The 22,250-nt window shown below is 36.5% G+C and overlaps 1 protein-coding gene across 1 annotated transcript; it reads left to right on the top strand.

The window, feature by feature from the left end:
* Positions 1-20,658: 20,658 nt before the first annotated feature.
* On the top strand, positions 20,659-21,609 carry LOC123642389 (olfactory receptor 5H8-like). The gene has a single exon (XM_045557446.1). The coding sequence runs from the start codon at positions 20,680-20,682 to the stop codon at positions 21,607-21,609; it is 930 nt and encodes a 309-aa protein (XP_045413402.1). The 5' UTR covers positions 20,659-20,679.
* The last annotated feature ends 641 nt before the right edge of the window (positions 21,610-22,250 follow it).

Raw genomic sequence — 22,250 nt, 5'->3', positions numbered from 1 at the left:
TGTAGATAGTGTTAATTCAGGGATCTACATAAGCCTTTTGGGAGACTTTGAACCTAAAAGGAACTACCTGTAATTATGTAAATCTGTTAACCCTGGCAACTGGTCACTGTATCCATAAATACTGATGTGAAACATCACTGGGGGCTCCACAATTTACGGGAATATTGTGGGGTCTCCCAGGCCCCTCCCTTTTTTTATAAATCTATTCTTTATAAACTGTAACTTCATCTCTGTGTATTCTTTTATTTGTATATTCTATTATTTCCTATTTTCTATTATTTCCTCATCCTTTGTGAGGACGCCTGCCTGAGAGACCCGATTCTTTGCTGGGAGCACAGCTAACTCCCAGCATGGTAGTGTAGAAAGCAGGATGCAAGTAGGGGAAACTGGAGTCAGGAATACTAGTCAGGAAGCTGCTAGTGTTTTCCACAGGTTCCTTCAAATAGATTACACATCAGAATTGTTTGGGGGGAGCCTGTTGTGAGAAATACAGATTACAAAGTAATTACTGTAGAAATAAACACAGTAGTATAAGAATGAGGCCTAGAAAACTTCATTTTGAAATTCACCCTCAAGTGCTTCAAATGCATGTGAAGTGATTACACAAAGACCGATAAGGCATTGGAAGTGATGAGGAGAACAAAGAGGTAGCTTCAAAGAATTAAGAACATAAAGCCACTAGGAATTATGGCATATTTGATGTGGAGGGGATGGTTAGTGAAGGAGAGTTGAGTCATTTGGTTACTGGGCAGAAGTTCATTGAAAATTGAGACTGAGAACTTAGGTGCATTGGCAAAATACGGAAGAAGGGTCCTCTGAATACTTAGGTGAGATATACTTAGTAGCACAAGTCTATTAAGTCCTAATAAAAATACTGACTTTGGAGTCACTGGAGTAGTTGACAGCATAGTTATAGATGGCCTATCCATTGGAGAGTATACAAAACAAAGGGAAGGCCGGGCGCGGTGGCTCACGCCTGTAATCCTAGCTCTGGGAGGCCGAGGCGGGTGGATCGCTCGAGGTCAGGAGTTCGAGACCAGCCTGAGCAAGAGTGAGACCCCGTCTCTACCAAAAATAGAAAGAAATTATCTGGCCAACTAAAAATATATATACAAAAAAATTAGCCGGGCATGGTGGCTCATGCCTGTAGTCCCAGCTACTCGGGAGGCTGAGGCAGTAGGATCGCTTAAGCCCGGGAGTCTGAGGTTGCTGTGAGCTAGGCTGATGCCACGGCACTCACTCTAGCCCGGGCAACAAAGTGAGACTCTGTCTCAAAAAAAAAAAAAAAAAAAAAAAAAAAACAAAGGGAAGAACAGCAAGATAGATGCTTGAGGAAGTTATACTGGACAGGTGAAAAAGTCAATAGAGTAGTCCCCCTTTCTTGTAGTTTCGCTTTTGATGGTTTCAGTTACCCTTCACTAACAACAGTCCAAAAGAATCACATACAATAAGATATTTTGAGACAGAGAGGTCACATTGACAGAACTATTATTACACTATATTGTTACATTTATTGTTAGCTATTGTTGTTAATATATTACTTTGCCTAACTTATAAATTATACTTTATCACAGACAGTATGTATAGGAAAAAACATAGTACAGAATATGTAGGGTTCAGTGATATTCAAGGTCTTAGGCATCCACTGGGGATCTTGGAAGATATACCCTGCAAATAAGGAGGTGGTTACTGTATATGTCATTTATTAGATGACCAACTCATGATCTGCTTTTCTACCACATGATTCTTGGTGGTAAGCAGATTCTACCACCCACCCTAGAAGCCAAAAAAACCTAGAAAGACATTTTCCCATTCCTTATAGTGCCTAGAGTAAGGGGACTTGATCTATGTTTGTTCAGTCAATTTCACTGAAACTAGCTTTGGAATATGGAGATAGACAAAGAGAGGCAGTTACAAGGTCAAAAGAGAACATCGGTGGCAACAACAGCCAAGGCAGACATATCACAGCCCCAGCAAATGCATCCTACATCCACAACAATGACACTGACTTTGCCAGTTAGGGCATTGAATGTCAGCTGCAGTGAGAGACACTCTCATTGAACTAATACTGGGACACGATTTTTGCTGTGAGCAACTGTCCAGCTTCCTTCTTTTACTGTCCATTTTTCCAGTTGCTTCTTCAAATCATAGCAACTTTTCTGTGTTACAGACAACATCCATTCAATAAATTAATTTCCTATTGCAAACAAAGCCGTTAGTCAAACTAAAGACTAGAGAGAGGCCAGAAAAGCATATCAAGCAGAGTAAGCAGAGGAGCAGGAGAGAAACTGAAAGTTGAGCGTGTGGACATAGGAGAGGAAAGATATTCAAGAAAGACAGAGTGAAGTACAGGGCCACATGCCAAAGTAAATGTTCCAGTAGAACAAGGAGTGAACAGAGATCACTGAGTGTGGACATCAGGAAATGTTTAGAGTCTTTCTTGGGAACAGTTTACATTTTTTGATAGAATTAAAGTCAGAGAATAATGAGAATTAAATGGATAACAAGTGACACAACTGTAAGTGAAATAAGATGGAGCACTCTAAGAAATGAGGAGAATATTTGGCATCTGCCTGCTGCCATGGACAAATGTAAATTTTTTTCTATAGAATTTTTGACAAAAGTTGTCAAAGGGAGGAGAAGAATATCTGCAGAGGAGAAAGGAGACAGAGAGGTGGAAAGAGAAACTTGGATGTATGAAAAGAGAACAAGGAGGAAGAACAAAATAAGTAGAGAATATCAAATGCATATATGGATTAGTGTAGAAAAGACAAACCAAAGCAGTTGGAGAAAGGTAGCATCAGAGAAAGGCTGAAGACTAAATAAAGGGGAAAGCTCATAGGTTTGGGGGGTAAATGTTTGTCTTAACCCTAGGGCTTCTTAAAAGATGTAAACACTGGGATTCTTTTCTTTTTCTGTTATTCAAAATTTAAAGTTTATGTTTTTCTGGTGTTTTGGAATGAAAGAGAATTCTGATATTAAATTTTACCTTAAAAACTTTGTGTTGTTCACAAGGTTACTAACATTGCCTAAAACTTCTTTAAATAATTAAAAATTGTTATGTCTTTGTTTTTACAATGATTACAACTGAATTTCTCTAGGAATCTTACTAATATTACCACTTGAGAACATTTTTTGTCCACCAACTTTTTGGCAGAATAAAAAAAGTCAAAGACTAGAAACCGATACAAGCTATATGCCTAGCAAAGCCAATAATTCCAGTTGTTAAATGTATTTTTATTTAGTTTGTTTTTTTAATGTAATCTTTAATCACTAAATATCTGAAAATATTCAAATTCAGTTTGTATATGGATACTTTATTAAGTCATAAATGTTGTAACTTATGAAGTAATAAACTGATCATTGGAGAGATATTTTCCATATATTTCCTGCTATATACATATATATGCATATTATTAGTATTTCACATATATGACAGTAAATTAAATCATCATCACAAATGGATGAAAAGATATAGGAGCTAATATTTAATTTACCATAATTTTTTATTCAGAATATATATTTAATTCAACAACATGGTGTTTTATATTTGAATCATCAGCAAGATTTCTTATATAAGAATCAATATGACATACATTTTTGAACCTCATTTTAGCTTATAAATTCATTGTAGTTAGATTAACAAGATAAAAAAAACATTGTTAAAGGGGAAAAATCAGTCATATAACTGTTTTGCTTGTCCAGATTAAGTCATGAAAATAAAATATACAGAAAATGTACTGTTTGCTTTCCATTTCTCACCTGTCTTTTCTGGCATCTTATAAATTCAGTTTAAAATTATTATAACTTTAACAGCATTTTTAACTGTCTATATAAAAGACAATGAGTCTAATAGAAATCATTTCCTCTTACCGATATCTCGAAAGAAATTGTATAGATCCTTTAATAGTGTTAGGCTTTCTAAAGCCCAAAAAATACAATAGCATAGGAATGCCAACAAAAAAGGTAGCAATTTCTTGCACAGTTATTCATTTTGTAAGCTTTATTTCCCAAGCTCAGAAACATGTTGTTTATATAAGTTTGCTTTGAACACAAGAGTCAGCCAATGGTACAACTGTGTGCTTTTGCCAGAAGAGAAAGGAGGAGAAAACTGAAATTCCCCTAAGAGCACGTGAAGATTTCTTGTAGGAAGATAAAGTGAAGCTGTTCTACTGGGCACTATGGATTTGGACATGTATGAGAAGTCCAAATTGTCCCACAGGTCATTACAGTCTTTGAAATGATAAACATCCATTAACCCTAGGCAGTTCTTTTAACAATTGAAATTACACTTTATGCCACTATTTTCCACCACAGATGACACTCGGATATGTCTAGGCAAACCTCAGTTTATATATATAAGATTTGATGTTTTCAGTACTTTGATTAGTATGGCCGTGTCTGAGCTAATAAAAACATAATTTTAATGCGGCCAAAGATCTAGATTTCTTTCAGGAGCCAAGTCCATGTAAAGTTGTCCTTCTCATGCAAATTGCAGCTCAAATCCAGACATGTACTAGCTCCCCAGCTTTTGAGTATTGAAATCCTACTAGGCAAAGGGGAAGGAGCCAAGGAAAAACAAAGACAAAGGATCACAGTGGGATGCCTAATGAAGTTGACCATCTTTTCTAGTTCTTATTTGTCATTCATACTTCTTCTTTGGTTAAATGTTCAAGTCTTTTGCCCATTTTTAAATTATATTCTGTTATTATTGAGTTCTGAGATCTCTTTATATATTCTGAATACAAACTCTTTACCAAAATGCAAAGACTAAAACAAATATAATCAGAAAGGAAAGAGGAGACATTACAATGGATGCTTAATAATTAAAAGTATAACAAGAAATTGTTATGAAAAATTTTATACCGACACAATAGATAACCTAGAAGAAATGAATAAATTTGTAAAAATATACAATCTACCCAGATTAAATCAAGAAGAAGTAGAAAATCTTAACAGACCAATAAGGAACAAGGGGATTTAAGTGATCACCAAAAACCTCCCAATATATCTCCATATTGCTTTCCACAGAGGTTGCACTAGTTTACAGTCCCACCAGCAGTGTATGAGTGTTCCTGTCTCTCCGCATCCATGCCAACATTTATTGTTATGGGACTTTTTGATAAAGGCCATTCTCACTTGGAGGTAAGTGATATCTCATTGTGGGGTTTGATTTGCATTTTTCTGGTGATAGAGATGTTGAGCATTTTTTCATATGTTTGTTGGCCATTATTCTGTCTTCTTTTGAGAAGTTTCAGTTCATGTCCTTTGCTCACTTTTTGTTAGGGTTGCTTGATTTTTTTCTTGCTGATTTTTCTGAGTTCTAAATAGATGCTAGTTGTCAGCCCTTTGTTATATATGTAGTATGCAAATATTTTCTTCCATTCTATAGGTTGTCTGTTTGCTCTCATGATAGTTTTTTTGGCTTTGCAGAAGCTTTCTAATTTGATCAGGTCCCCTTTATTTATTTATTTTTGTTGTTGCTGGATTGCCTTTGGGGTTTTCATCATAAATTCTTTGCCTAGGCCACTGACTAGAAGAGTATTTCCAATGTTTTCCTCTAGAATTCTTATGGTTTCATGCCTTAGGTTTAAGTTTGTTATCCACTGTGAGTTGATTTTTGTTAGAAGTGAAAGGTGTGGATCCTGTTTCAGTTTTCTACTTGTGGCTATTCAGTTTTCTCAGCACCATTTGTTCAATAAGGATTCTTTTCCCCAGAGTATGTTTTTGTCTGCTTTGTCAAAGGCTAGATGACTATATGAGGATGCTTTTATATCTGGGTTCTCAGTTCTGTTCCATTGGTCTTGTCTCTATTCTTGTGCCAGTACCATGTTACATTGGTTACTACTCTTGCCTTGTAGTATAGTTTGAAGTCTGGTAAATTGATGCCTCCCATTTTGTTCTTCTTGCTTAAGATTTCTTTTGCTATATGGGATGTTCTCTGGTTTCATATGAAGCATAACATTTTTTTTCTATATCTATGAAAAATGATGTTAGTATTTTAATAAGGATTGCATTGTATCTGCAGATCACTTTGGGTATGGACATTTTAACAATGTTGATTCTACTGACCCATTAGCATGGCATGGTTCTCCACCTGTTTATGTCCTCTGCTATTTCCTTCCTCAGTGTTTCATAGTTCTCCTGGTAGAGGTCTTTACCTCCTTAAATATATTCCTAGGTACTTTATTTTCTTTATTTCTATTGTGACAGGTTTTGAGTCTTTGATTTGGTTCTCAGTTTGACTGTTACTGGTATATATGAATGCCTCTGGTTTGTGGGTATTGATTTTGTATCCTGAGACTTTACTGAATTTGTTTATCAATTCCAGGAGTCTCTTGGTTGAAGCCTTGGGGTTTTAAAGATATGATATATCATCAGTAAAGAGTGACAGTTTGATCTTCTCTGCCTCCATTTGGAAGCCCTTAATTCTCACCTCTTCTCTAATTGCTCTAGCAAGAACTTCCAGCACTGGGTTGAATAGAAGTGGAGATAATGGGCAACCTTTTCTGGTTCAGGTTCTAAGTGAGAATGCTTTCAATTTTTCCCCAGTCAGTATGATATTGGCTCTGGGTTTGTCATATATGGCTTGTATCATTTTTAGTTAAGCCCTGTCTATGCCTATTTTGTTAAAGATTCTCATCATGAAAAAGTGTTGAATTTTGTCAAATGCTTTTTCTGCATCTATTTAGAGGATCATATGGTCTTTATTTTTGCTTCTATTTACATGGTAAAAGACATTTATAGATTTGCTTATGTTGAACCATCTCTGCATCTCAGGGATGAAACCCATTTGGTCATGAGGGATTATTTTTTTTGATAATCACCTGAATTGAGTTTGCTAGGATTTTGTTGAGAATTTTTGCATCTATATTTATAAGGGATAGTGGTCTCTAGTTCTCTCTTTTTGTTGTGTCATTTCTTGGTTTTGGTATCAAGGTTATGTTGGCTTCATAAATGTGTTGGGGAGGATTCTATCCTTCTTAATGTTGTGAAATAATTTCTGCAGAATAGGCACCAGTTTTTTTGTAGGTCTGGTAAAATTCGAGTGTGAAACCATCTGGTCTGGGACTTTTCTTATTAGGAAGGTTTTTTATTGCTGTTTCAATTTCAGTACTTGATATTGGTCTGTTGGGAATTCTATTTCTTCCTGGTTGAGCCTAGGGAGGCTGTGAGTTTCTAAAAATTTGTCCATTTCCTCCACATTTTTCAGTTTATGTGCATAAGGTCTTTGTAGAATTCATAGATGATATTTTGTATCTCCGTGGCATCAGTTGTAATTTCTCCTTTTTCATTCCTGATGGAGCTTATTAGAATTCTTTCTTTTGTGTTTTTCGTTAGTCTAGCCAAAGACTTGTCAATATTTTTCATTGTTTCAAAGAATCAACTTTCTGTTTTATTAATCTTCCATACAGTTTTTTTTATTGTCAATTTCATTTAGTTCTGATTTGATCCTATTAATTTCACCTATTCTGCTGGGTTTGGGGTCAGTCTGTCCATCTTTTTCCAGATCTTTGAGATGATTCATTAGGTTGTCTATTTGTGATCCTTCTGTCTTTTGCATATGGGCATTTATGAAAATAAACTTTCCTGTCAGGACGGCTTTAGCTGTGTCCCACAAATTTTGATAACTTGTGTCTCCTTTGTCATTTTCTTCAAAGAATCTTTTGATTTCCATCTTGATTTCCTCATTTATGAAATAATCATTCAGCAGAATGATTAGTCTTTAGTTTCCATGACTTTGTGTAGAGATGAAAGTTTCTGTTAGGGTTGATTTATACTTTTATTTCACTATGATCTGAGAAGATGCATGGCATAATTTCTATTTTTTTAAATTTTTTGAGACATGCTTTGTGTCCTAGGATATGGTCAATCTTAGAGAATGCCCCATGAGCTGATGAGAAGAACACATATTCAGTGGTTTTGGGGTTATTCTGAAAATGTCAGTCAGGCCCATTCGTTGTAGAGTTCTGTTTAAATCCATTATTTCTTTGTTAATTTTCTGTTTGGAGGATCTGTCCTGCACTGTCAGCAGGGTGTTGAAGTCTCCAGCTATTATGATGTTGCTGTTTATCATTTTGTTTAGAGCAAGTAGAGTTTGCTTTATGAATCTGGGTGCACCTAAGTTGTGTGCTTACATATTTAGAATTATTTCTTTTTGTTGAACTGTACCCTTCACCATTATATAGTGACCCTCTTTGTGTTTCATTACTTTTGTTTATTTAAAGACTAAGTTACCTGAAATCAAAACTGCCACACCAGCCTTCCTTTGGCATCTCTTTGCTTGAAATATTTTTTTCTATCCCTTCACCTTGAGTCTGATTTTATCCTTGCAGGTTAGATGTGTTCCCTGAAGACAGCAGATACTTGGCTTGTATTTTTTTTTTTTTAATCCATTTGGCCAGCCTATGTCTCTTGAGTAGGGAGTTCAAGCCATTCACATTTATTGAAAGAACTGATAAGTAGGGAAAATTTCTGTTCATGTTGGGTTGAACTTTGTTGTTTTTGTTTTTTCTCTTGAGCCACTGTGGTATCTGGCCTTTAACCTTATCTTTTGAGTGGTTTTACATTTGTGAGTGTTTTTTGTGCTGATCTGTGTGTAACTCTGTTTTGAGTACTTCTTGGAGGGCTAGTCTTGTCTTGGTGAATTCCCTGTCTTTGATTATCTGAGAATGTCTTTATTTCTCCTTCATATACAAAACTTAGTTTTGCAGGGTACAAGATTCTAGGCTGGACATTATTCTGTTTCAGAAGAGTGAGAATGGGGCCCTAACCTCCTCTTGCTTATAAGGTTTCAGTTGAGAAGTGTGGCTTTATTCAGATGGGCTTTCTTTTGTATGTTACTTGTTTCTTTTGCCTTTCAGCTCATAGAAGGGCCTCTTTAGATATTTTGGTCAGTCTGATGACTGAATCTTGTGGTGTATTCCTGTTTGCAATGAATCTCCCAGGGGTCCTTTGAGCTTCTTGTACCTGGATATCTAGATTTATAGCAAAGCCTGGGAAATTTTCCTCCATTATATCTTCAAATAACTTATCCAACCTTTGCATATTTTCTTCTTCACCCTCAGGAATGCCCATAGCTCTCATATTAGGCTTCTTCACATAATCCCACATTAATTGTAGGCTTTGCTCTTTTCTTTTATTTCCCTTCTCTATCTCTGTAACTGACTTATTTAATTGGAAGGTGTTATCTTCACTCCCTGAGATTCTTTCTTCTGTTTGATCTACCCTGTTCTTGAGGCTTTCCACTGTGTTTTGTAGTTCCCTGAATAAATTCTTCATTCCAGGAGTTCGGTTTGACTTTTTTTTTAATATTTCAATTTCTTTAGTGAATTTTTCTTCCAAGTCCTGAATTTTTTTTGTGGTTTCTTTGTGTTGGTTATCCAATTTTTTTCTTGCCTATTATTGAGTTTTCTTACAATTCATGTTTCAAATTCTTCTTCTGTCATTTTAGTTTTCTGAATTTGGTTAATGTCTGCTGCTAGAGAGCCTGTGTTCCTCTTTCGGGGTGTGCTTTCCATTTGATTCTTCATATTTCCAGAGTTCTTTCACTGAGACCTTCCCATCTGAATCAGCTGTTGCTTCCCACCTTTCAGTTTTTGTTTGGAAAGTAACATGCCCTGTTTAGGCTCTGTTCCAGTAGATTCTGTAGGAGCAAGGCAGATCACAGCTGCTGCCTAGCAGCCTGATTCTGTGCACTTCTATGGTTGCTTGATCTGCCACTAGCGGGAGCCACTAATATGTTGTTCAGGGTCCTTCTACCACAGTTGGGAGGCTGCTCCTCATGGGAGGGGTTACTTAGGGAGCCTTTTGTGGCCTCTTGCCAGGATTTTTATTCCCTGACCACAGACCCCACTGTTGGCAGCTGACCAGACGTGGAAATCCAGCCCCAGTCTTATCATCCTACTGGATGACCTAAGCATTTCTGATGAGCAAAGTCACTGGGCTGTCAAATACTGATCTACACCAAGGCCCCATAGATTCACACTAGTCCCAGAAGGAAAGTGGCTTTTCTTTACTCTCCCTACCTCCAGGAGTGAAGCCTACAGCTTTGGCATGAAATTTGCTGGCTATTGGAACGGGCTGGTGTCCCAGTCTGCCCAGCGCCCCAGTGCCTGTAAATCCCACAGGTGTTAGCCTCCCACTACTGGGGAGGTATTCAGAATTCACCCATCAAAATGGGCCTGGCTTGTTGACCATAGGTTGTATAAGGGTGGAGGTTGTCATGAGAGTCCCCCAGCTGAGGGAAGGGAGCTGCCTGATACCGAAGTGTGCTGCAGCATTTGGGTTGTGGACTCCAGAAATGGCAATCACCTGTCGGCAAAGCATGAGCACTAGGGCGACTTTTTAGGAGCTGAACGGTATTGGATTGGGGAGCTGAGTCATCAGAAAGCCCCGTGTCTCTTTTATCTCTTCCTCCTATAATCTCTTGCCTGTCCAGCTGGAGCTCTTGCTCTTTCTTCCCATCCTGAGCCAGCCTATTCACCGGAAGCAATTTCCAGGTTAGAGTCCCCTATGTAGTGTTCACCTCTGTTGATCTGGACCTGCTGAGTGCCAGAGGCAAGTTACCTGTCTCCTAACTCCCTCCAGCAGTGGGTCAGACCAGTCTCTGCCCTGCCCAGTGCAGTCCTGGCACAGAGTTCTGAGGGTTTCAGGATGCTTCCTGATATCGTTTTCTCCACAAAGCCCCATGTCTCCTGCCACAATTTTGCACTGTGTGAGAGGGTGTGGAGGTCAGTAGGGAAGCAGGATGTTCTCCTCTAGGTCTGATCCCAGTGCATTCGCTGGCCAGGTGGGTGCAGATATCCCACACTGTATTCTCTATTGGTTGTCTCCCACTCTCCAGATTTCACCATTCTATCTCCTGTTCACCTCTTTTTTGTTCCTGTTTTGTGTGTCCCACACTGATTCTCTGCAGATTCACAATGCTGTTCTTACGAGAGAGCGATCTGTTCATTTGTAGAGGAACAAGATCTACTCCTCTTTCACTGGGAGAAGGAATCCAGCAAGTCACCTTTACTCCACCATTTTTGTCTCCTCCTGTGGTGTTTATTACTTTTTCATGAGAAGGAAGACTGATAGTAATGATTGCAAATCAAACTATAGAGTCACATATCAGTAAGCTGAATGGGAAGCACCTCTGTCTTTTAGAAGAAACCTGTGAATATGAATTAACATTTGAACCATTACTGTAAAATTTTCATACGGAAGTTGTTCCAAGTGCTGTAATAATGTGATATTAACCTCATCTTAGAAGAAATCTTCTAAGTTAAACATATTTCAGGGGAAGAGCTAAACAGTGGCATCAAGGTGTTTCCCTCTACTTTGCAAGAAAAAGAAATAAATTCACTAAGTGTATAGCAAGTGTTTGTATTAGGATTCTCCAGGAGAGCCACCACCACCTAGGGAATTTAAGTGCCCTAGGGACCCTGGGAGATGGGCAGCCTAGTATGAGAACTGATGCTGCCCTCTGTAAGCGACCTGTCTGGGGCCAGGTGGACCAGCATCATGTGTGCCACACACAGCTGTGGCAAGATCCTGCCAAACAGTGCTGCACTCCCCATGCCACTGGTCAAGAAACAGCACCTGCAGGACAGCAAAATAAATCCAATGAAAATAAAAGATTTGAAAACCATATGACAGTTCTATTATTGTCTAATTGAAGGATGCCCAAGGCCATGACAGACAATTTTCTTGATTTTCTCAGGTAAAACAGCCCTTTATAAATATTCATGCTGAGAAGAAGAATAAATGTAGCAAATGTTGTACTTTGTGTGGTATGCACTGGGATCACATTATAGTCTCACATCTATCGAACTGGCCATGAGATTCATGAAGAGTACAGGGTTCCACCTAGTAAGAAAATGAAAATGGAGAACTGTCTGCATAGCCAGATGCTGTCCAGTAAGACCATCGAATAATTGAGCAACCAGCCAATCCCTAGACCAGATACTCAAGAACTAGAATTTTTAGAAATGAGGCTAGTAGCATCTTTTGAAGCCTCTTGCAGCTCTACTACCAGAAAGCAGACTCTTTTGACACCTCTAAAAATATACCCAGAAGTTTCTTCTTCCAAAGCCCAAATTGGATTTGGTAAACTACCAGTGATGCAGTTTGCTCTTATGCCTGTTTTGTGCCCAGAGCCTTCTCCTCTACCCAGCCTGTGGTGTTAAGTGCCCTTCGGGGCTCTGCCACAGGGGCTGTGCACTTACTGCCCTTGTCAATATGAACACTTATCCATGGTCTAGATTCATAGAATTGCTCTCCTAAAGGATTGCTCTCCTAAGGAGAACCTACCTTTTTCTAAAATTGGGCCTGTTAGTACGGATGTTTAAGTGAACTTGGGTAAAAATTCATCTAATTCTTTACAGGAACTAGGGAACACATGTCAAAAGATCGGATTTTTTTCAATGAACATACTGACAGAACTATCTTATGCCTCATACAGCTTTATACCTTCTTCACAGTGGGCTAGCCCTGACAACTTTGCCTGGTCTTGTCCTCAAACTGATTTGTTGTTTGATTCTCAGTGTCTCTTCCCATAAGTTTTCAGCTGTAAGATAATGTCATCTATAGGTGCTCAGACTGATGAGTTCATAGATGCTTGTTTCCAGTCAGGTGGGGTCTCCGGAGAAACTCAAGCCAAAGGGACTCAAAGACCCACAGATTACCACATACAGATGGACCAACCCAGAATGTGCAGAGACATTTTTGAGAATGTTCCTTCATCATATGATGTCGCTATAGATAACTTTACAATATAAGCTACAGTTTAGTAGCAGAGACAGTAAGTCATGGTTTGCTATCTCAGAATGACCCTAAGATACCGAGAAATCTGCAACAATTATAAATTTCAGTGCATAGAATAGTGTGCTTCCGTCACAGAACATGACAGATAATCAGACACAAACCACAGATTTACTAAGTATTTAGAAAACACCTTGTCAAATAACCTCCCTTGTCAGACATTGGATAACCATAGTATATTGTCTGACACCAATCCTGGACCTGACATGAATCCTGGACATGACACTCAGCTCCCATCTGGCCCAACCCAGAATCCCAGAACAGATTTTAAAATCAAAGAGTTCTTTTTCAGCCTCAAATATCCAGATTCAAACTGAAGAGAGAGAATTTAGCACAATGAACGCTAAGCAAATCTTGAAATCACTGGACACAGAGACCCAAAATAACTTTCTACCCTCAGGCACCTCTGCTCAGTCTCATAGATGTAGGGGAAATTCTAACTTCTTAGGCCTTGACATGTGTGATATGCAGACACATACTTATATTTCTTTAAAGACAGTAGCACTCATTTGCCTCTAGGAAGTATTCTGAAACACTCCACCTTTTCCATAAATACTGATTCTTCACACAGACACCAAAAATTTGTGCTGCTAAAACATACCTGCTGTAGAAACTAAAGTTCAGTTGAACAGTACAGACTCAGAGTCCATGAGCTCCGGTTTTGAAACCGTGGGGATTTTGTGCTTCACCAACAATGAACCTCAAACTGCAAGGGACACTTTCTTCCAGCCAATTTGGCCTGGAACACGAAGCAGTCTCAGTTCAGCTCTTTAGAAACCCAGTGTATGCTGAATACACAGAGTCTCCAACTTCAACAACGAAGAGTATGTATGCGAGGGCTTTTACTGTTTCCTTCTGGATTTAGAAATTGCGAAAAAGGACAGCAATATTAATTCTGTTGAATGTAGTCAATGATGCAAATGCTTAGATTCTTTGCTGCTCTTTGCCTTTCATACTTGTAAACATGAAATTTGGGTATAAATGTGAGTGTATTATAAAGTATAAGATGTAGATCTAAAAATAATTATTTTCATGTTGCCTACATTTGCACTTTCAAAGCTCCTTTTTCCGTCTTTAAAAAACATGTGTTTCAAACCCATAAAACCCATAGAGTCATTTACCTGAAGCCAAAGTTACCAGGTACTAGTGTATAAACTTTTCAAATCTCCAACATCGTTTAGTTGAAGTGTAACATACTTAACTTAAATTGCAACTAAAATATTTTGATTCTACTTAGAAAATTCTGCTTCTCCCTAGTAATATGTAAAGAAATCTGATGCTGCCACCATCAGATTTAAACAACAGTGTTTCTGTGGTTTTAGATTCCTGCAACCTACAGTTTCATCTGCTTGGAAATCTCTTTTCTGATTTCAAAACACTAAGGAAAACTACAGCTGTCTTTGGCTTTTGAGGTAGTTTTCATGTAGTCAGTACTACTCTTCTCTGCATGAGCTCTTATTATACCAACATAAGTGTATAGTACTTTCATCATAAGAGGTTTGTTGTTATAAAATTACTCCCTGTAGAAAGAGCGGCAAGAACTTAGCATAAATAGTGATCCTTCTATATCAGAGTAATTCATCCGAACCATGGGAATATGGGGTTGACTCTTAGCTCAATCTGGGGTGTGTTCCTCCAATATTCTGTCTGTTCTTCACAGTAGGCCAGAGTGGAGCTCTGGCAAAGTGTACCCACAGGCTGGATCTGAGTTTTTTCACTCTAAATGTTATAGAAGAGTGGGAAGAGAAAAGGACATTCCCTCCCTAGATTTCAACACTTTGCGCTTCTAATAAGCTTGATAAGACAAGACTGTAATCTATCATTATTTTAAAGTGAATTTTCTTCCATTTACCACTAATCATCTTTTCCTTGAATAACAAAAGAGATTGTTCAAGCTAGGATACTCTTTCTGGCTTGAGGCTAGCAATTATAGAATAGATCCATCTAAAATACGGTATTCTGCATATAGCTGCTTAATTTTTCTAAAGAGAGTAATACCAAACAGTCTTCTTTGAAGAAAACAAAGTTTAACATATTGTTCAAATAATTGAGAACACTTTCTGTGTTTAAGACAGGCGCAGGATCAAGTATGCTTTGGGGATTTTCTGTATTTAGGAAATCCTGAATTCTCAGTTGTTTGCCAAGTTTTAGGCAGGTAAGAATCAGTGCAGCCTCTAACTTCTCTAAATTTATATAAAAAAAAATGCACAGAGTTCTGGTGCTGATGGCTAAATCCTCAAAATAAAACCTAACAGAGGACTAATGATTCCTTAAAGTAAATTGATGGTTTTGCGACTAATTCCCATCTCATACCTCTAATACAAAAGAAGTGTTGGTAATGGATAAATAACATGTCCTGGGCAGAGGAGCTTTACCTAGTGGATAAAAGTTTGCTTTGGTCACAGTTTCCTATGAATATGGGTTTCAAAACAAACATCAAGCCTTAAGTTAGAATTTCATTCTGTTTTAGAACTGTCATTGCCTTAATGTTCAAAATTCTATGTAAGTCCTGCAAATAAAGGAGAGATGCATGTTTATGGCTTTTTGTAAATATATATGCAGTGATCTATGGCTGTGAAAAAACAATTTTGTTTTGATAATGTTTTTTAATTCGCCCAATATATTTACAGAAAAATGGAGCATGTTAATAGTTCTTTATGTGGAAATACTGTTTCGCCTCAATACCTTAGTTACTTGAATTGATTACTTGTAAAAACTAAAATTCAGTGAATACAGAGAAGCCAGAATTTTAAAGGAACAGATATGGAAGACCTGCATGGTGAAAAATAAAAATATTCAGAGAAATTACAGAAGTTCTAAATAAATAGAAAGATGTATAGTGGTTAGGTCAAAAGACTCAATGTTGGAGAATATAAATTTTCCATAAATGCATCTATATATTTAATAAAATACCTTACCAGAATCCCTGAAAGATTTCTTATAGCAAGTTTCAGCATGAATATAATAGTCTCATGGAAAATTCAAAAGATGCATAATAGTCAAAAGCAACTTTGCAAGAGAACAGTTGTGGAGGTCTACTGCTATCTGATTCTAAGACTAAATTTAGAACTTCAGTGTCAAGACAGTGTGGAATTATTGTAAAGATAGACAAATAAAGTGAATAGAACAGAGATACAGAAAGAAACCCGTGATATATGGACAGCTGATTTTGAACAAAGGTGCAAAGGTAATTCGGTGGAGAATGAATAGGCTTTATGACAAATGATGTTGGAACAATAACATATACATGAGCAAAAAGCGACTTTGGTCCTGATAATATTCAAAAATTGAATTAAAGAGATCATAGTCCTAAATATACAACCTAGAAATACAACACTAAAGGCATGAACTGTAAAGGGAAAAAAATGATATATTAACTTTATCCAAATTCAAAGTTTTTGCTTCTCAAAAACGTTGTTAAAATTTAAAAAAAAAAAACTCATACACTATCAGAAAATACTTGCAAGTTGTATATTTGATAAAGTGTTTGTATCCAGAATATGTAAAGAGGTCTTAGAACTCAATAATAACAAAATATAATTTAAAAATGTGCCAAAGTTTTAAACAGACAAATAACCAAAGAAGAAATATGGATGACAAATAAGAACTAGAAAAGATGCTCAGTATCATTGCTCATCCTACTGAGTTCCTTTCTCTTTGTTTTTCCTTGGCTCCTCCCCCTTTGCCTTAATAGGATTTCAATCACCTAAAACATGGGGAACCAGTATATGTCTTGATTTGACCTGCAATTTGCATGAGAAAGACAACTTTACCTGGAGCTGGCTCCTAAAAGAAATCCAGATCTTTGGCCACATTAAAATTATGTTTTGATGAGCTTAGATGAGATCATACTAATTAAGGTCATCAAAGAAACAAATTTTACATATATAAACTGAGGGTTGCCTGGACATATCACAAGTGTCACCTGTGGTGGAAAATAGTGGCATAAAATGTAATATCAGTTGTTAAAAGAACTGCCTATAGTTAATGGATGTTTATCATTTCAAAGACAGTAATGACCTGTGGGACAATTTGTCCAAATCCACAGTGACCAGTAGAAGAGCTTCACTTTATCTTCCTACAGGAAATCTTCAGGTGTTCTTATGGGAATTTCAGTTTTCCACTCCTTCCTCTTCTGGCAAAGGCACACAGTTGTACCATTGGTTGACTCTTGTGTCCAGAGCAAACTTACATACACAACATGTTTCTGAGCTTGGGCAATGAAGCTCACAAAATGAATCACTGTGCAAGAAATTCCTACCTTTGTTACTGGCATCCCTATGCTATTGTATTTTTTGCAGGTTAGCCTAACACTATTAAAGGATCTATGCAATTTCTTTTAAGATACAGGTAAGAGAGAAATGATTTTTATATTACTTACCATCTTATATATAGAAAGTTAAAAATGCTGTTTAATTTATAATAATTTTAGATTGGATTTATAAGATGGCACAATAGGTGGCACAGGTGAGAAATAGAAAGCAAATAGTACATTTTCTGTATATTTTATTTTCATTACTTACTCTGGACAAGCAAAATAGTTATGACTGATTTTTCCCCTTTAACAATGTTCCTTTTATCTTGATTATCTAACTGTAATGAGTTTATAAGATAAGTTCTGATAAATTGAAAAGATAAATAATTTAAAACTAGATTTAAAGATTCATGTCTTAATGATTCTTATATAACCAATCATTCTGATGATTCAAATATAAAACTCCATGCTGTTGAAATAAATATATATTCTGAACAAAATTTTAAGATAAGTCACTTAAACATTAGCTCCTATATCATTTCACCCACTTGTGATAGCGATTTATCTTAGTGTTATATATAAATACTAATAATATACATAATTATGTACATCCTAGTAGTAGGAAATATGGAGAAAGTATCTGTCCAATGATCAGTTTAATGCTTCTTAAATTGCAGTATTTGTGACTTAATAAGTACTCATACAAAACTTTAATTTGAAAATTTTTAGATATTTAGTGATTTAGGATTATATAAAAGGAAGCCATATGAAATAAAAATACATTTAACAACTTGAATTATTGGCTTTGCTATTTATAAAGCTGTATCAGGTTACAATCTTTGACTTTATTTTATTCTGCTAAAAAAATTGGTGGACAAAAAAATGTTCTCAACTAGTAAAATCAGTAAGATTCCGAGGCAATGTCAGTTGTAATCATTGTAATAACAAAGATAAAACAACTTTTAATTATTTGAGGAAGTTTCAGGCAGTGTTAGTGTCCTTATGAACAACACAAAGTTTGTAAGGTAAAATTTAATATCAGATCTCTCTTTCATGCCAAAATACCAAAAAAACATAAACTTTACATTTTGAGTAACAAAAAAAGAAAAGAATCTCAGGGTTGACATCTTTTAATAATCTTAGGGTTAAGACAAATATTTACTCCCCACTCCCAGGCCTATGAACTTTCCCCTTTATTTAGTCTTCAGCCTTAAAGTCACAGAATAATGAGTATTAAATTGATAACAAGTGACACAATAAATGAAATAAGATGGAGCACTTTAAGAAACGAGAATAAATGGCATTTGTCTGCTGTCAAGGACAAACGTAAATTTTTTTCTACAGAATTTTTAATAAAAGTTTTCAAAGAGATATGAGAGGAAGTATATTGTGTCACTTGTTACCTATTTAATACTCATTATTCTCTGACCTTAATTCTATCATAAAATGGAAACTGCTCCCAATAAAGCCTCTAATTATTTCCTAATTTCTCCACTCAATGATCTCTGTTCACTCCTTATTCTACTAGAGCATTTACTTTGGCATGTGGTCCTGTACTGCATTCTGTCCTTCTTGAATACCTGTCTTGTTTTTATGTCCACACACTCAGATTTTCAGCATCCCTCCTGCTTCTCTGACCACTCTGCTTGGTATCCTTTTCTGGCCTCTCCTTAGTCTTTCGTTTGTGAGTCATAGCCTTGGTTGCAATAGGAAATCAGTTTATTGAATGGATATTGTCTCTAACACAGAAAAGTTGCTATGGTTTGAAGAGCCAACTAGAAAAAATGGGCATTACAAGAAGGAAGCAGGACAGCTGGTTAACAGCAAAAATCATGGCCCAACATTTGCTCAGTGAAAGCTGCTTTCACTGCTGCTGACTTTCAGATGTCCTGACAATGTCAGTGTCATTGTGGATAGAGGATGAATTTGCTGGAGGCTTGATATGTCTGCTTTGGCTTTTTTTGCCACCAAAATTCCTTTGACTTTGTGACTGTCTCTCTCTTTTCATGTTCCAAAGCTAGTCTGAGAGGATTTGACTGAGCAAACATAGATCAAATCCCCTTATTCTAGGTGCAAAGGGGATGGGAAAATGTCTTAGCTTTTTTGGCTTCTAGAGTGGGTGATAGCCTCTGTTCACCACCAAGAATCACCTGGTAGAAAAGGGGATCAGGTTTTGGTCATCTAATAAATGACATATGCCATAGTCTCCTCTAATTTGCAGGGCATATGTTCCAAGACCCTTAGTGGATTCCTGAAACATCAAATAGTACTGAACCCTATATATACCATACTATGTTTTTTCCTATACACACTAGCTGTGATAAAGTTTAATTTATGAGTTGGGCACAGAAAGATATTAACAATAACAAATAATAAAATACAATTATAACACTATAATTAGTAAACTTTATGTCGATGTGACCTCTCTGTCTCAAAATATCATATTGTATGTAATATTTTTAGCCTGCAGTGGTTACGGATAACTGAAACCGTAGAAAGCAAAAGGGAACTACAGTGTATACTTTTTCACCTCTCTAATATAACTTCCTCAAGTGTCTACCTTTCTCTTTGTCCCTTTGTCTGACATCGATAGCTTGTCTGTAACTATGCCTTCACTGATTCCCATGATTCCAAAGTCATTTTTTTTTTTTGAGATTTAATGGATGTATGCGACTAAGCACATCTCACCTAAATGTTTGGAGGACCATCCTTCCACATTTTGCCGATGCCCCTAAGTCCTCAATCTCAATTTCGATGTACTTCTACCCTGTAACCAAGTGATTGAACTCTCCCTCACTAACTATCCCCTCCACAAAGAATATGCACCAGTCCTAATGACTCTATATTCTGAATTCTTTGAATCTATTTCATTATTCCATCATTTCCATACCTCCCATGGTCCAATCACTTCACATATATTTGAATCATTTGTTTCAAAATTAAGGTTCCTAGGTTCCATTCTTTTACTACTATGTCTATTTCTGCAATATTACCTTGTAATCTATATTTCTCACAAACAGCTCCCTCAGAGAATTCTGTTGTTTAATCTGCCTTAGGGGAAACCCTGGAAAATAGTAGCAGCTTCCTGGTTAGTAACCCTGACTCCATTTTCCAGTACTTGCAGTCTGTTTTCTATACTATCAAATATTTCATTTTTAAAAATCTCATAAAGCCACTCCCTATTTGAAAAGTTTTCAGTGCATGACTATTGCGTGAGACTTAAAGTTCAAGATCCTCATCCTGGCACTTAATTCCTTTATTAATCCTAGATCTTCCAATATCTTTTCCCTTGATGCTCAATCCATGTCTGAGACACAGGATTTCCTTACCATATTCAATCGTGTACCCACAAATTTGGCACATAAACAGAAAGTATCTCATTTTCTCTGAATCTGCTGTGCAGTTTTTGAATTGAAAGTAATTGTATTTTCTTCCTTTTCTTCTATTTCCTAAAAAGTATCCTTCAGTATAGTAGCAAAAAGTAAAATTAAAGGGTGATCTGATAATTGTTTTGCTTTGTTTCAAATCCCCTCCCCCAATCAAATTTTATTAAATATTAATGAATATACATGTCTTACATTTATTGCATTTTATTTCAGAGTACACCAAGTGAGGACATGGAACAAGAAAATACAACATTGCTGACAGAGTTTGTTCTCACAGGACTTACATATCAATCAGATTTGAAAATCCCCCTGTTCCTGGCATTCTCGATGATATATTTCGTCACCATTGTAGGGAACCTTGGTTTGATTACTCTCATCTGGAATGACCCTCACCTTCATATCCCCATGTATTTATTCCTTGGAAATTTAGCCTTTGTGGATACTTGGTTATCATCCACAGTGACCCCCAACATGCTGGTCAACTTCTTTGCCAAGGGTCAGATAATGTCTTTCTCTGAATGCATGGTACAATTTTTTTCCTTTGTAATCAGTGTAACCACAGAAAGTTTTCTCTTGGCAGCAATGGCATATGATCGCTATGTAGCCATATGCAAACCATTACTCTATCCAGTGATTATGACCAATGCATTATGCATCCGGCTATTAATCTTGTCATTCCTAGGTGGCTTTCTTCATGCCACTATTCATGAAGGTTTTTTATTCAGATTAACCTTCTGTAATTCTAACATAGTACATCACTTTTTCTGTGACATTATCCCATTGTTAAAGATTTCTTGTAGTGACTCTTCTATTAATTATCTCCTGGTTTATATTTTCGCTGGTTCAATTCAAGCGTTCACCATTCTGATTGTTCTTGTCTCTTATACATCTGTTCTCTTTACAATCTTAAAAAAGAAGTCAGTCAAAGGCATAAGGAAAGCCTTCTCCACCTGTGTTTTTAACACCTTATCTGTGTTTTTATACTATGGCCCTCTTCTCTTCATGTATGTGCTCCCTGCATCTCTACAATCTAATGATCGAGACATGATAGACTCTCTGTTTTACACTGTTATAATTCCTTTCTTAAATCCAGTTATCTATAGCCTGAGAAATAAGCAAGTCATAGATTCATTGAAAAAAACATTAAAGGGAAAAATTTAGGTCTTATAGCAATATCTCTTCTCTTTTTAGTAAAACAGACACAAAATTTTGCAGGTTAGATGTAGGTATAAATTTGTTCTTGTTGAATGTTTTTTTGCAAATGCAGTTGTCCTAGCTTTCTAATGATTTAATGTGTTTTTATTTAATAAACTTAGAATATTTTTATCTATATGAAAACATACATAAAATTTTAATCATGTGTTCCACTCATACTATAGTATTTAAAGTAGAAAACAAAGGAAAACATTTTACAAGTCATATGTTCTTCATGTAGCTTTATAAATACATCAAAAGGTAAAATTGTTAAGCTCCTCTGAGAAGAACTTGAGTATGATAAATCATACAGTGAATAGAACTGTGTAGTCTGGACACTCATATCACTATACCCTATATTGGTTGGGTTTCTGTTAGGGTGAGCAGGCCATGGTCTTTTTTTTTGTTCCTCTGAGAGATACCTGCAATCACCAGGAAGGGAGTAAATGGATGACAATCAGCTGCTGTTATTCTTTCATCCTAGAGCATACATATTATTGCATGTCCTTATATTGTTCATTTTTATTACTCTATGGTATTTCCATTGTACTAATGGCTTCTTGTCAATATAATGTAGAGTTTTGCTCATTCATTTTTTGTTATGACCC

Source organism: Lemur catta, chromosome 1 (genome assembly GCF_020740605.2).
Source record: "Lemur catta isolate mLemCat1 chromosome 1, mLemCat1.pri, whole genome shotgun sequence".
NCBI lineage: Eukaryota > Metazoa > Chordata > Mammalia > Primates > Lemuridae > Lemur > Lemur catta.
The sequence above is the reverse complement of the archived record's forward strand: the minus strand, read 5'-3'. Positions and strand labels throughout refer to the sequence as shown.